The 13,501-nt window shown below is 37.3% G+C and overlaps 1 protein-coding gene across 1 annotated transcript in view; it reads left to right on the forward strand.

Annotated features, from left to right (window-relative positions):
• The first annotated feature begins 7,710 nt into the window (after positions 1–7,710).
• PDE6C (phosphodiesterase 6C) overlaps positions 7,711–13,501 on the forward strand; it is a 29,273-nt gene continuing 23,482 nt past the window's right edge. Inside the window, exon 1 of the mRNA XM_005506960.4 lies at positions 7,711–8,437. Coding sequence (XP_005507017.1) covers positions 7,958–8,437 — 480 coding nt within the window. The 5' untranslated portion in view covers positions 7,711–7,957. The remainder of the gene's footprint in view (positions 8,438–13,501) is intronic.

The following is a 13,501-nucleotide window of genomic DNA, read 5'->3' on the forward strand; positions in this document are numbered from 1 at the left end:
AATTTTTTCAGCATGGCCTTTCCCAGAAATTTACTTCAGACTTCTATTCCTTTCATATACTCAGAAAAATATTAAATTCTTGCTGTTGCTGCCCTGTACAATATTTTTCATACGTAATGCAAACAGTGGCACAGTCTCTTTGATTTGTATGTCATTTTTTCTTTCCTACTTTCTGTTGGAACCTTTTTGCATAGAGAGTATGTGTTTGTTCACTTTCTGAAACATCAGATCCTGAGGGATGTTCCAAGTCTGCTCTGAAGCCTTTCCTTCCCTGGATAACATCAGACACTAAAAATTCTACTATGTTTAATATTAAGCTTCTATTTGGAGTAAAGAACATATTTAACACAGGTAACAAGAAAGGTTGATGCATATTAATTGTCCTGAAATTTTAAACAGTAGTCTTTCAATAACTCAACATTTCCATTTTTAAACTGAGATTTTCAAGTTTGCTAATTCCCACAGAGACTGAAGAGAAGCAGCAGTAAACACGTCCCTCTGGTAGATTTAGAACCTTGCTTCAGCCCCTGGCATTGATGATGTCAGTTATATACATGCATTTTCACAAATATTTTACAAAATACTCACTAGTCTTAATTCATCATACTTAGAAGATCAAAATCCACATGGATTTTCTTTGGTCTGCGTCTCACATGACTGATAGTAAGAAGAAGGACTATAGCTTAATTTATAACTTTTAAATCTATTGCTTTCTTGAATATCAAATAAAATAATTATTTATTTATTCTCTGCCAATTTGTAAATTATTATTATTATTATTTCTCCTAAGTTTCTTCTCTTCAAAAACCTGTATCCTGCTTTATATTCTCAGGGAGGTTCTTTCAGGATCAAAGCTATTCCTATAAAATGTTGTCAATAGTGTAGTTTTCCATGGAAATTCTATGGCAAAGGTTTTCAAATGAGTCTACAGTTACTCATACAAATGAAACAAAACCTGATGAGATACGGTCACCTCTGAAAATCTACGTGAGTAGTCTTATTATACTTACTGCATATTGTCCTCAGCACTTTTACAGACAAGAGACCAATCCTGGCTTCACTGTAACAAAAATTTACTTCTGTTAATAACTTTAAATAAGATCGGTTCTAAATATATGCAAGAGCCATTACAGTCTCTTAAATTAATCTAAGGTCGTAAACAAAAATAAATAAGAAACATGTAGTTTTGTATTAGCCATGACACAGCATTTCTTTAATTGTGTGCCTCCAGTGATCTCTGCAGTGCTGGGCAGCTCATATCTGATGCTGATGCCTAACAGAGACTTAGTAATTATAACTTTTCTTTCATCCAGCTCCTCAACTCTGGGATCTGTACAAAGTCTAGGCAATGCCTGAGAAAACTTCTTTTGAACTGTTATCATGGTGGATTTGTGGGAGTGCAACTACAGTGAAGTCACACCAGTATTTCCCAGTCAGATTTCAACAATTGCAGAAGAGGACCTAGACAAGTCTGTACAATTTGAAGGTTACATAGTAAAATTTTGGCTCTATGCCTCTTCCAGTTTAGCTATACTTCCAAACACTGCCTACCTGAGACACAGTTTACATTAATGAAATTCTTTCACAAATACAGCTAAAACACTTCTTTGGTTCAATGAGACAAGCTTTTTAGGCAAAAAGGCGCCTCTGTGGTCAGTTACATCTAGATTGGGAGCGCATTGGAGGAGGGATGGAAGCTTGTTGGCAGACTAGCATCGTTATGGCAATTCAAGGGTGATTTTTTTCTCAGTCCTAACAGATGTAGCTATGCCAGCACAACTATGTAAACTCATAAACAGTGTAAACTTTGCCTCAGTTAATCATCGTTTGGATTGACTTGGGCTATGGGTTCAGCTGAGAAATGGTGCCAGCAAGTGATCATAGATCTTTGAAACCTGGATATACCCCTTGCAGATTTGTACTTCTCATGCAAACAGAAAGGAACAGGATTTGGGTCAGGACTTCAATTGACTCTGACAGCAATGTGCACAGATCAAGTCAATGGCATCGAAAGATTGCTGGGTTTTGAGAAAGCTCAGACAATCAAATTTAAAAGAATTAATAAAACATTGATAACACACAAACATGCAAATAACCTCTATTGCAAAGCATACATTTACAAAACCTGTGCTGAATTCAACACCAAGTGTGATAAATTTCATATATAACTTCCCATTCCAATGTTTGAAGCTGGCAGCATATTTTGACTACTATAGAAAGTTTTTTACATGTTGGTACAGATTTTTTTGGAACTGTGTTTAGCTGAAGGGTAAAAAAGTCTTCTACAATCGAATTTTGCCAAGAGGCGATAAGTTCAGGCAGTGATACTGTGATTGAAATGTTTTCTTCATTAATAGCTTGTAAAAATTGGCAAGACTTTCCATTAGGAATAGCAATAGGAAATACACAAAAAAGGTCAGATTTTCAAAGGAAATGGCAGAAAAAAGTTTTCATTATAGGAGTTATTCTAGTTTCATTTATGACTTTACAATAAAATGGAAGAAACGAGACTCAAATTACTTTTTAAATGATTTTAACACGGCAACATTGAAGCTTCAAATATTAAAAGAACTAGCATTATATTTGTGGTCACAAGAGCAAGTCTAGCTCTTAGGAGAAAGCTGGCTCAAAGAACTGGTAATAGAAAATGGAGCATCCATTTCCAGCCAGACTACATATAGATTGAAAGACTTTTTTCTCTCTTCCTGTGGTTATTTATGTATGGAGTGCCATTCACAAACAGGGGTATCCATTAAACTCCTAGGGGCATTTTGCGGAGGGATGAATGACTGCTGTGTACACAGTGGATCCAAGTGTAGTCACTGCCCTGTGGAGCCAGGTTCAGATGAAAAAGCGACAAATGGCATGAGCTGAGCCAAGAACCTCCATGTACTTTGTAAGGAACAATTGTGTACACTGCCACCATCACAACTGTTCCTCTTGGTGGCACTCTGAGTGCAGGGGTCGAGGACAGAACGGAATTGAAAACATTGGCCTTTGCACCATGCCAGCCTGTGTGCCACCTGTTTTTGTAATTTAATGATGTGACAATCTGCTTAAGGAGTAAATTTACATTGAAATCTTTATAAACAGTATTTAAGCAAACCTTGTTTTAAATGGTACCTTTATTCTCTTTAGCAAAACTTTGCGAGGATCGTGATTCTGAATTGAAATGTTTTTTCTAGATGTATTACTAAAATGGAAACAACTTGAAACAAAGATGTAAAGTTTGCCAACAGGCTGGACAGCCTGGTGAGGAGAGCTTTAAACTGCGAATGATGAAAGACATGAATATACAGGAGTGAGTCCAGCAAAGAGCCATAAAGATCATTGAGCGATAAGGGAATCCGACCAAAGAAGAGGCTGAGAGAGCTGGGACTGTTCGGAATGAAAAGGGCTCCAGGGAATCTCATCAAGTGCATAAACAATGGGCAGGAGGGTATGAAGAAGACACAGTCAAACCCTTCTCAGCAGTGCTTAGTTATATTCTCAGTAATAAAAAATGGTCAGGTAGCCTAAGATCTCCACGGAGTAAATGTGAGAGTGGATGAGATTAAAAGGCTGCTGTCCTTTGCCCAGTTTGTATACTAGAATTCATGCCGACCAACCAAGAATCCCACACTCACAGTCAAAGCTCCAGCGCATCTGGCAATGCAGGTTAACCCCTTCATGCTAGACTGGCCATTTACTTAGTAACTCTGCCCTAGAAGCTAAAATCTCTGTTGACTACTTGGTTCATGAACCCCCAGAGCTAATAATTGGTAGTTTTAAGGGACCATGAATATTTGCAGCTGTATGGGAAAAGCAGCTAACTTACTATCTTCAGAAAAGGGACAGAAAATTTTAAAAGAAATGTAAAAGTTGAGGTTGTTCATGAAGGTCCTCAAACCATACCAGATCAGTGACACAAAAAAATTGCAGTGCCAAAAAACCGTCTGTGTTAGGAGCAAACAGGACCTGTTGTAAATACCTACAGAATCCATTCACACAACATAATCATTCAGAAAAAAAAATCAATAATATTTCTGAATATTAATTTCTTGGATTATACATATGAATTTCAAAGGTCCAGACAGTGGTCACAAAACAGTCCACATCAATAGCCAAGTGATTGAAATAAACACATTTGATCTGTTTCTTCAGAAAAACTCAACTGAGTAAGCCACAGAAACTGCTGCTGAGATGGACATAGACAGTCAGATACAAACACTGAGCTGAACTGGGAAACCTCATAAATACCTTTGACATTTACATGCTGCTTGAATCTATTTAAATAACCGCGTCTGTCACTTATCCTTTTTAGGAGTTTCCATGTCTCAGAAGGGCTCAGGAATGGTCTACTGCTAAGAACTACTCCATAAATAATTTGATTTCTGTAGTAACCGTAAACATCAAAGGCAAATGATGTCATATCTATTAAAATCACAAAGCACACAGATTTCTGGTGTTCTCTGAATTTAAAACAATTTGAAAATTATTGCACCTGGCTCATTGTGGTTTTAAATCAAGCCACCTTAGCATGGAAAATAATCAAAGCCAAATGCATATTATTTTTGCCTTTAAAAGTGCAGTGAAAATGGCTGTGTGAGGTTAGCCTCCAGTGTTAAACTTTCGTGCATATAATGGATCCTACATTAAAATGCATTTTCTTAATAGGTGATCTTACTAAAAAATTTCTAGGAAAGACGATAGCAAAATCATATTTGAAAGTGCCAGACATGTGAAAGCATTTTTTTTTTATAGTTTCTTACAATAAATTTAAACATAAACGGGAATTAGCATTACTAGATATAAAATGTTCAATAGCATGGAAAATGAGAGTAAAGGAGACAGGACAGACATGAAATATCTTATTCCAGTGGAGAAAATTTTAAATTCATTACAATGCTAGATATGATATATATTTGTTATCTCAAAGTAAAAATAGTGTAATTTACCATTTGTAAAAACAGTTGGGCATAGGGGAGATTTGGTGGAACTGTGATAAGCATTTTAATTGGTCTTGCATATAGGAAAAAATGGACACAGAAATGAGCTTACAAAAATGTTAACCCAACACCCCCAAAGAAAACAATGTAACTGTATCAGGTTGCCTCTGTTCTCACATGTGATTAACATGAATGTGTAAATCTTATGCAAAAGATAATTTTCTAGAATGTTTAAACTGGGCATTAGACAGATCCTCTATTGACCCTTTCTATTTCAAAGAAACTAGTATGTAGAATGTTCCAAAGTCAGTAAGAAAATGTAACTGAGCAAGTCATGCAAAAATGTTACTATTCCTTCACACAATTTCATTGGAGCTCTTAAACATACTTTTTTTAATGAGTAGCATGAAAATTATTGAGCTACAAACGAGGAACATGACAGATCAAGAGAAATAATGTAACTCTGTGTCAATACATATAAAATTATTTTCAAGTCTCTATTGCTTTTGTACATATTGATCAAATAATGAAAAAAACCCACAACTATTCAAAGTCTGAGATATATGTGCATTTCTTTATGACCATGAGCCAGGACTGTGCCCTTGTGGCCAGGAAGGCCAATGGCATCCTGGGGTGTATTAGAAAGGGGGTGGTTAGTAGGTTGAGAGAGGTTCTCTTTCTCCTCTACTCTGCCCTGGTGAGACCACATCTGGAATATTGTGTCCAGTTCTGGGCCCCTCAGTTCCAGAAGGACAGGGAACTGCTGGAGAGAGTCCAGCGCAGGGCAACAAAGATGATTAAGGGAGTGGAGCATCTCCCTTATGAGGAAAGACTGAGGGAGCTGGGTCTCTTGAGCTTAGAGAAGAGGAGACTGAGGGGTGACCTTATTAATGTTTACAAATATACAAAGGGTGAGTGTCACAAGGATGGAGCCAGGCTCTTCTTGGTGACAAACGGTGGTAGGACAAGGGGTAATGGGTTCAAACTGGAACACAAGAGGTTCCACTTAAACTTGAGAAGAAACTTCTTCTCAGTGAGGGTATCAGAGCACTGGAACAGGCTGCCCAGGGGAGTTGTGGAGTCTCCTACTCTGGAGACATCCAAAACCAGCTTGGACACGTTCCTGTGTAACCTCATCTGGGTGTTCCTGCTCCGGCAGGGGGATTGGACTAGATGATCTTTCGGGGTCCCTTCCAATCTCTAGCATTCTGTGATTCTTTTACTGTTTTATTGTGAACCACACATGTGTACAGTGGTAATAATTTCTTGTTGTGCTGCAGTTGCACAGTCCCGCCACAAAGTTCATATCACCAGTTCACACCTGTAAGAACATCCTGTAACCTCTTCCACCCACCAGTGAGGGTCCTGTGTGCCCCCCTAGACTGTGAGGGGTGAGTAGCCCAGCCAGAGAAAAGGACCCAGGCCAGAATGTGTCCATACTGTGCTGATTTTCACATACATTTTTAAATCCTCATGGCAACTGCAGTCTGTCAAAAATTAATGTGTTACACAGCGTTTGATATCACAGCCAGAGGGAAAACTGAGTTAGTGACACTACAGACCAATCACTGACCTGTTCTTTGTGCACGAGAGGATCAGTGTCAGTTGCCCGTGTTGATTCTTTTAGATCTGTTGATAAAAATGGATGTTGACACACTGTGGCCTCTAACAGACAAAGTTGTACTTTGACAATTACTCTTTTCAAATTAAGAACTGTCAAAGGGTATATGGTCTATTTTCTTTGTATCAAGAATCTCTTTCTGGTCTCTCATCAATAGGGATGCCACAAATAGAAATAAGATTGTATTGCAGCCCTAGTACCACACTGAAATTCAGATCTGTTTCAATGCACACAGATCATTTGCTGTCATAGTTGGCACTCAAACTCAGTGTTCTCACCCACATAGCCCTGAGGTGTTTGATCCTAAAATTCAGCACAGTTTTCATAATTCCTTTTGCATCCATCTGAATAATGTTGAACTTATGATTGTAGGAAACTTCACGTTATGAAGATACAACCAGACTCAAGAGTCTCTTTGCCCACTATCTGACAGTTATTACCATTTTTCTGCTATTTAAGAAAGCAGAGATCTCCCACTACTTCTGAAGAAGGCATAGAAGAAACTACATTTCTTTCAGCACCCTGCCCAGTTACTTATGCTTATAGAGTAAAAATTTTACTGTCTCCTGAACTCAATTTGAACTCAAGCCATTTTCTGCTTTTACTCTTTCTTTTATACTACTTTTGAAAAAAAGTTATATATAAGTCATATCTGGCTGTGCTGAGTCAAATTCTAATTGTTTTATGCCATCTTCACCTGGGTGAATCACTTGAGCAAGCTCAGACTTTTGTAAGGTCTTTAAGATTTCTCCACTTATATGCATATATAGCTTCATAATTATTTACTTTTAGTAATCCAGTTTCTATCATCTCCTGGCTATCTCCAGGCAAGCTAAATTTTGCAATTTAAAAATTTTCTCTGTAGCATTCTGTGTTCCTCCCCTTAAGTACCTCCCACAAATACACGTGTGTATGTCTGGGCACGTGTATAATGTGGGCTAAGCACCTGAGTGGAATTCCTCATATTAACTTTCAATGGGAACTCCTGTGTGCATAGTACAACATACATACTGTGAATGTTGGAAATAACATACAGGTATACATATCTACACATCAGACAATTTTTTATAAGGTCTAAGAATTAATTGGTTAGTTTAAAATGCTAAAATGATTCCCTTAGGATTTAGGAGCTAAGAATGCTCAGGGGTTTAGTGTCCTGACATCTCTTTAATTAGCAGTCTCCAAGATCTCACACTAAGAAGATGTTAAGCCAGTGCCTTCTGTCATATCTCAAGAGTTTCAGAAGGCTTGGAAGCCACAGAGGAAGGTAAATGTACTATGCCTGTGAGCTATACAATATGTACAAAGTACCATTTTCTTATTAGTATCAAGTTAGGACTTCTTGCTACCACTCCTGTTTTGATGGTGATGCAGTTCTAAAAGAAATCCTAAGAACAATCCAGCAAAAATGGGTGAAGTAAATAAAGATGCAGTTGAAAAATACTTGGAAAACAACCCCCAGTTTGCCAAGGAGTATTTCGACCGGAAATTGAGAGCAGAAGTGCTGGGAAGTATTTTTAAAGTGAGCCCTGGAGATGTGAAGGAAGGAGTCAGCTTCAAAGACATGTCCCGTCTGGAGGAATGTAACATACTTTTTGAGCTGCTAACAGAAATCCAAGATGAAGGAGGCCATATGGAAAAGATAGTGCACAAGGGCCTGCAGAGGCTGGCACAGCTGCTGGCAGCTGACCGGTGTAGTATGTTTATTTGTCGATCCCGAAATGGTATTCCAGAGGTAGCCACCAGGCTCCTCAATGTCACTCCAACTTCCAGCTTTGAGGACAATTTGGTGAATCCAGACAATGAGACTGTTTTTCCTCTGGACATCGGGATAGCAGGATGGGTTGCTCATACCAAGAAGTTTTTTAATATACCTGATGTGAAAAAGGTAAGTGCTTTCTCTTAGGGTATGGATTTCTGTGCATTTGTTTACTCATCTTCCTGCATAGGGCTTGTGGTACAGAGTCACTCTTCAAAAACATCCCAGGGACAGAAATCCAGACCAAAAGCATGAGGAAAGCAGCAGCAGAGTTTACTTAAAATCCAGTAGAATCACATAATGTAGCCTAGTGACGTATTTCCCATATCCTTGCACAATAGTTGCACTGTAATTTACTATAATAAAGGAGGAGAATATTAGATTAATAGAGACCAATTGAGTATTTGTGTTTCTGTTGAACAAAACAGGCTCCTATTCTCTTTTCCAGTCCAGGCTTGCAAGTGTTCTCTCGTATCATTCCATGCTGCCGTATTTGTACCTCTGAATACAATTAATTCTCAGCTTTTGTCATTAGGATGCTTCCTTGTAAGTAAGTGAATGAAGCCAGATGAAGATTATGTCAATGTCCAGCTTCAAGTCTGTCTTCAAATTTAAAATAGCTTCAATTGACCAGATCCAGGGCTTTTGTTCAGAACCATCTATAGAAGAAGATTAATGAGTCAGAACTGCTCTAACATTTTCAAAGTTTCTGTTAAATTCTCACAGAATCACCTTCTTTAGTTATGGTGCTGATAAGGGTTATTACAAATCTTAATTAAAATGATGAGTGACCTAACAGAAATTAAACTCGCATGAATAAGAACTGCTTTAAAAACTGCACTGAAACACAAGGGGAAACGTAAATATGCTTTGTTGTAGATTTCTTTAAAAACAGCTAACCTTATATTATCAAATGGTGATACCTTCATCTCTTTTTAGTCTTATGTGGAAAAGCTCAGCATAATAAGTGGTGCTAAGATAATTATACAAGATGACAGCCTGGATTCTCAGTATTTTCTATACAGTCAATTTAAAACTCTGGGCCATTCCACAGGTGGAAACCACCTCAGTGTTCTAAACCTGATATAAATAATAAAAAACTTTATATACTGCAATTATTTATGTTTTCCAGGATGCAAACAAAAAGTAATATATTTTATCATCTTAAAAGCTGGCAGGCATAAAGCAATAGAAGAGTGCTTTTACAGCTCAGAAACAAACGAAAATGTATATATATGTAAAAACAACATTCCAATATATAGTAAACCACCTCAGATGTAAGTAGTAATCACAGGAGCAAACAGAAGAATGATTGATCTGAGAAAACAAATCAGTTGATTGTTAACTGCCCACTAAGATGCCTTCTTCAGTGGCTGTTGGTCTGACAAGAAGCATCTGATTTACTGCCTCTTACCACCACATGGGGAGATTGAAGGATAATCCTTCTAAATTCTAAAGGCTGATTACATGAGAAAAGATCAGGAGGATCAAGAAAGATGTGCCTTCTATCAGACTCTGCACTGCTCCTTCATATAATGATATGAGAGGTGCCCAGAGCAGGGCTGCCCAAGTATTTCTGCATTTGAAATTGGATATGTTCAAAATTATCTGACAAATGTAATTTGAACATACTTAAACAGAAAACCTGTCTGTCCATCTAATCCATGTCAGCTGAATATCTGTCCAGCTGTTATTCAGTCACTCTAAGGTAATCTTTACTTCAGTATCCATTGACTCTCTTAGGATTACTGACGTCTATGCCATTACGCCCGCACTTAAAAATGCAGTTAAACCATGGTGCCATTAATCCACATTTGTTAACTAAATGTCATCAGAACATTGACATTTTATAAGTTAATTGCAAAACTCTCAGAGACATCTCTTGGACCAAGATTTTGTTATTTATCAACAACCCTCGAAATTCTCACCATTTCCATTCTAATTGTAAAAAATGTCAAGTGTCCAAATCCACACTCCTCACACAGGCAAAGCTCCCACTAATGTCACCAGAATATTTATCTCCGTAAGGAACCCAGAACCACAGCTTTAGTCAGTAACATTTAAGGAATATAATTAGTCTGCGGCAGCAGAAATAGGCAGCCAGTGAAGTCTTTATCATGTTTGTGAAATGATCATTATTTTTCAGATGACTTTGTATGCACTTCAGTCAAACTAGATTGGCTGCTCCCCATATCCTGAGCAAAAAATGACAAGCAGAGTTAAACCAGAGAGGAATTTTGCCCCTACTACCTTGTCAAATACAAAATGCGTAACAAATAATTCTAGATGGCTACAGTACTCTAAAGATGTCATGTCTAACCATTTTCTATAGTTGTCGCAATCCATTTCCAAACAGCACAGTGGTTTTTAAGTGTTAAGCACATTATGACATTGATAAACCCACAGTGAGACATTTTCATGCTTCAGTCACCACTCCTTTATAACAAGAGTGAATGTAACGAAAGATCACAACAGCAAGAAATAATTGGAAAATGTAAGACTCCATTTTTAGTGCCTGGTAGCCAGTTCTTTAGGGATTATCTCCTTTTTCAACCTGGAAAGGTACCAATAAACGTGAGGAAGCTCCTCATCCTGACTAATGCTTCAGAAAAGAAAAGCAAATGAAAATATATAGACCTTCCATAATTAACTTAGTAGCCAGAACAGTCTCCCCCCACAAGATTATGAACCTGTTGACTGTGAGAGCTAATAGTGTCTAATCCAGGATTTAATAGTAGTGAGAAACAGGAGGCCAGGCAGGACCGCTACTCTAATAATTTTCCTCACATTATTCCCAGGGTCTGGCAGAGTATGTGACGCAAATATTCCCAAGTAAAATAACAGGGTGCATAAAATTTGATATCTCCATCAACGATCTTTAAATATTAACTGATAACATGGACCACATGATAGAGTACAATTACCTTACATCTTTTGCTAAGGCATTATTTCCAAATAAGACTAAGAAATAAGAACATTAAACAAGGAGCATGTCTTCTGGGGAAACAAAATCTCATATGCTCAGCCTGTAAGAACCAACAATAAAGACTATATAGATATTTGCGTTAATCTATCATGTATTTAAATTATTGCATTATTCTTTTTAATTCAGAAATAGTTGAAGACAAAGATTTAACTGAGGATTGGAAACTCAAGAAATAATATTCCTTGTTATAGCAGAATATAAAATTATATAAATGGTGAAAAAATGCTTCAAAAGAAGTGAAGGCTTTGGATTAGATCCATAAAGGGACTCAAATGTTCTGATACTGAAATAAGAAGCTGTCATTTTTAGAGATCCTGCACAGGAATCCGCAACCCCCGGTGAAGTGAAGAAAAAACAGAGTGTGGAGGGATTCTGGTGCTTCCAACTCAGATTAAGCAGCCAGAGAATTGATCATTATGGCACATAATTTAACCACTGGAACTCTATGATACAAAACATCTTAAACACATCTTCAAGTTGCAAGCACTTGTGTCATCCCTTTGTAAACTGATCCAGCTTCAGTTTGCATTAGGTTGTTTTTGTTTGTTTGTTTTGTTTTTCCCCTTTTTTTCTCTGGGAACTCTATGTCTCTTCAATGCAAATGTGGGAGAGACTTTAAATCCAGGCCTGTCTGAAGTGACAGGACTTTCAGATTCATGGTATGTGTCAGTTCCTTGACTCCAGGCTGTCTGAGGGGCTCCGTCCCTTTTATTGAATCTACACCAAATTGTAAAAAAAATGAAAATTATTTGAAGAGGGGAGAGAAAATTGCAAAGAGAAGCATGGGTTTGCAGCTCAATGGTTCAGACTCCCATGTGGCATCGAGGAGACCCAGACATCAAACTTTGTCCAGCTGCTGTGTGTGAACAGTTGCTCTGGAAACACAGCAGTGGTCCTTGGACCAGACAGTAGTCTTAGACTCCCTCCAAGGGCAAGAAGACATATTCTGGAATCAGGTGAATCCATGTCAAAAATATGAAGCAGTGGGAAAGCGCAGGAGAGCACGAGATGGTCAATGACACAACTGGTTGCCCTGAAAATGGAAAGAATTGAGTCACTTTGTGGTGGAGCTAGTAACAGGGCAGTCACTTGCTAATAAGATGTTTCAGTTCTTAACTCATGTTCTGCTAGAGCCCCAACAATATGATCTTGGAGAAGAAACCCAAATATCCAACATAATGACAAGGCAGAGTATATTAAAAAAAAGCTTTCAAAGCCAGAAGAAGATAGTTAAAATAATTTTAGAGGGAAGTTCTTGAGAAACAAACTCAAGAGTTATTAAGATGAGAAGAAATGAGAGCAAAGATATACAACACTACAGAAGTACTGCCTTCCTGAACGTCTGGAAAGAAATGAGAATTGAAAGAAACAATCCTAAGAAACAAAATGTGGAAAAAATTGAGAGGTAGACTTTTACCTGGGAAGAACTTGCATTGTAAATATTAATGTCTGCTCCTCCATTTTATAATCTTGATAATAAAAACCAGATTGTGATAAACCCAGACTCAGTATGGTAAATATTAACTGGAAAAATGGAAATGTGTTCCAATTTGATATAAAGACAAATATTTTGTCAGCTTACAAGAAAATATTTTAATACAGGAGCAAATGTCTATTAATCGTGCCTTCCACAAGAATAACCCAAACCTTTCTTTCCTTGAATTAACTTACATTAAAACAGGAAAGCTCCCAAAATGGTAGAAAAAAAAAAAACATTAAAAATTACAATTAAAAGCTTTGTTTTAGCCTAATATTATTTTTTTTTTATTGTGAAAATATATTCATATCAGTATAATACAGATTCAGTTTTTAAAAGTTGCAGAATAGCTGCTACATACAGAAAATGACAAGCAGACATTACAGTGACAGGTCTGAAAAGATCAGCCCCAAAATGTTGTTAAATATATATTAATTTCTACTTAATTCAGTTTCAAAACTCTAGTGATCTTGAAATACCAAAGTCAATTTGTTCTTCAATGCTAGTAAGTTACATGCCAAAATGTAATTGTTTTACATCCCTGACAAAACATGATTATTTGAGTGTGGCCTAATGAATGGCCAACTCATTTAGCTAATTGGTTTTGGTTTTGTATCAGGCTGATGACGTTTTCGTAGCTGATAGTAGGTGCTTTCTGTTTTCCATTCATCCTCAATTACATCGTTATGAAACAAAAACATTTGTGAGTTGAAATTAGGATAAGCAGAAA

This window comes from Columba livia, chromosome 6 (genome assembly GCF_036013475.1).
Source record: "Columba livia isolate bColLiv1 breed racing homer chromosome 6, bColLiv1.pat.W.v2, whole genome shotgun sequence".
NCBI lineage: Eukaryota > Metazoa > Chordata > Aves > Columbiformes > Columbidae > Columba > Columba livia.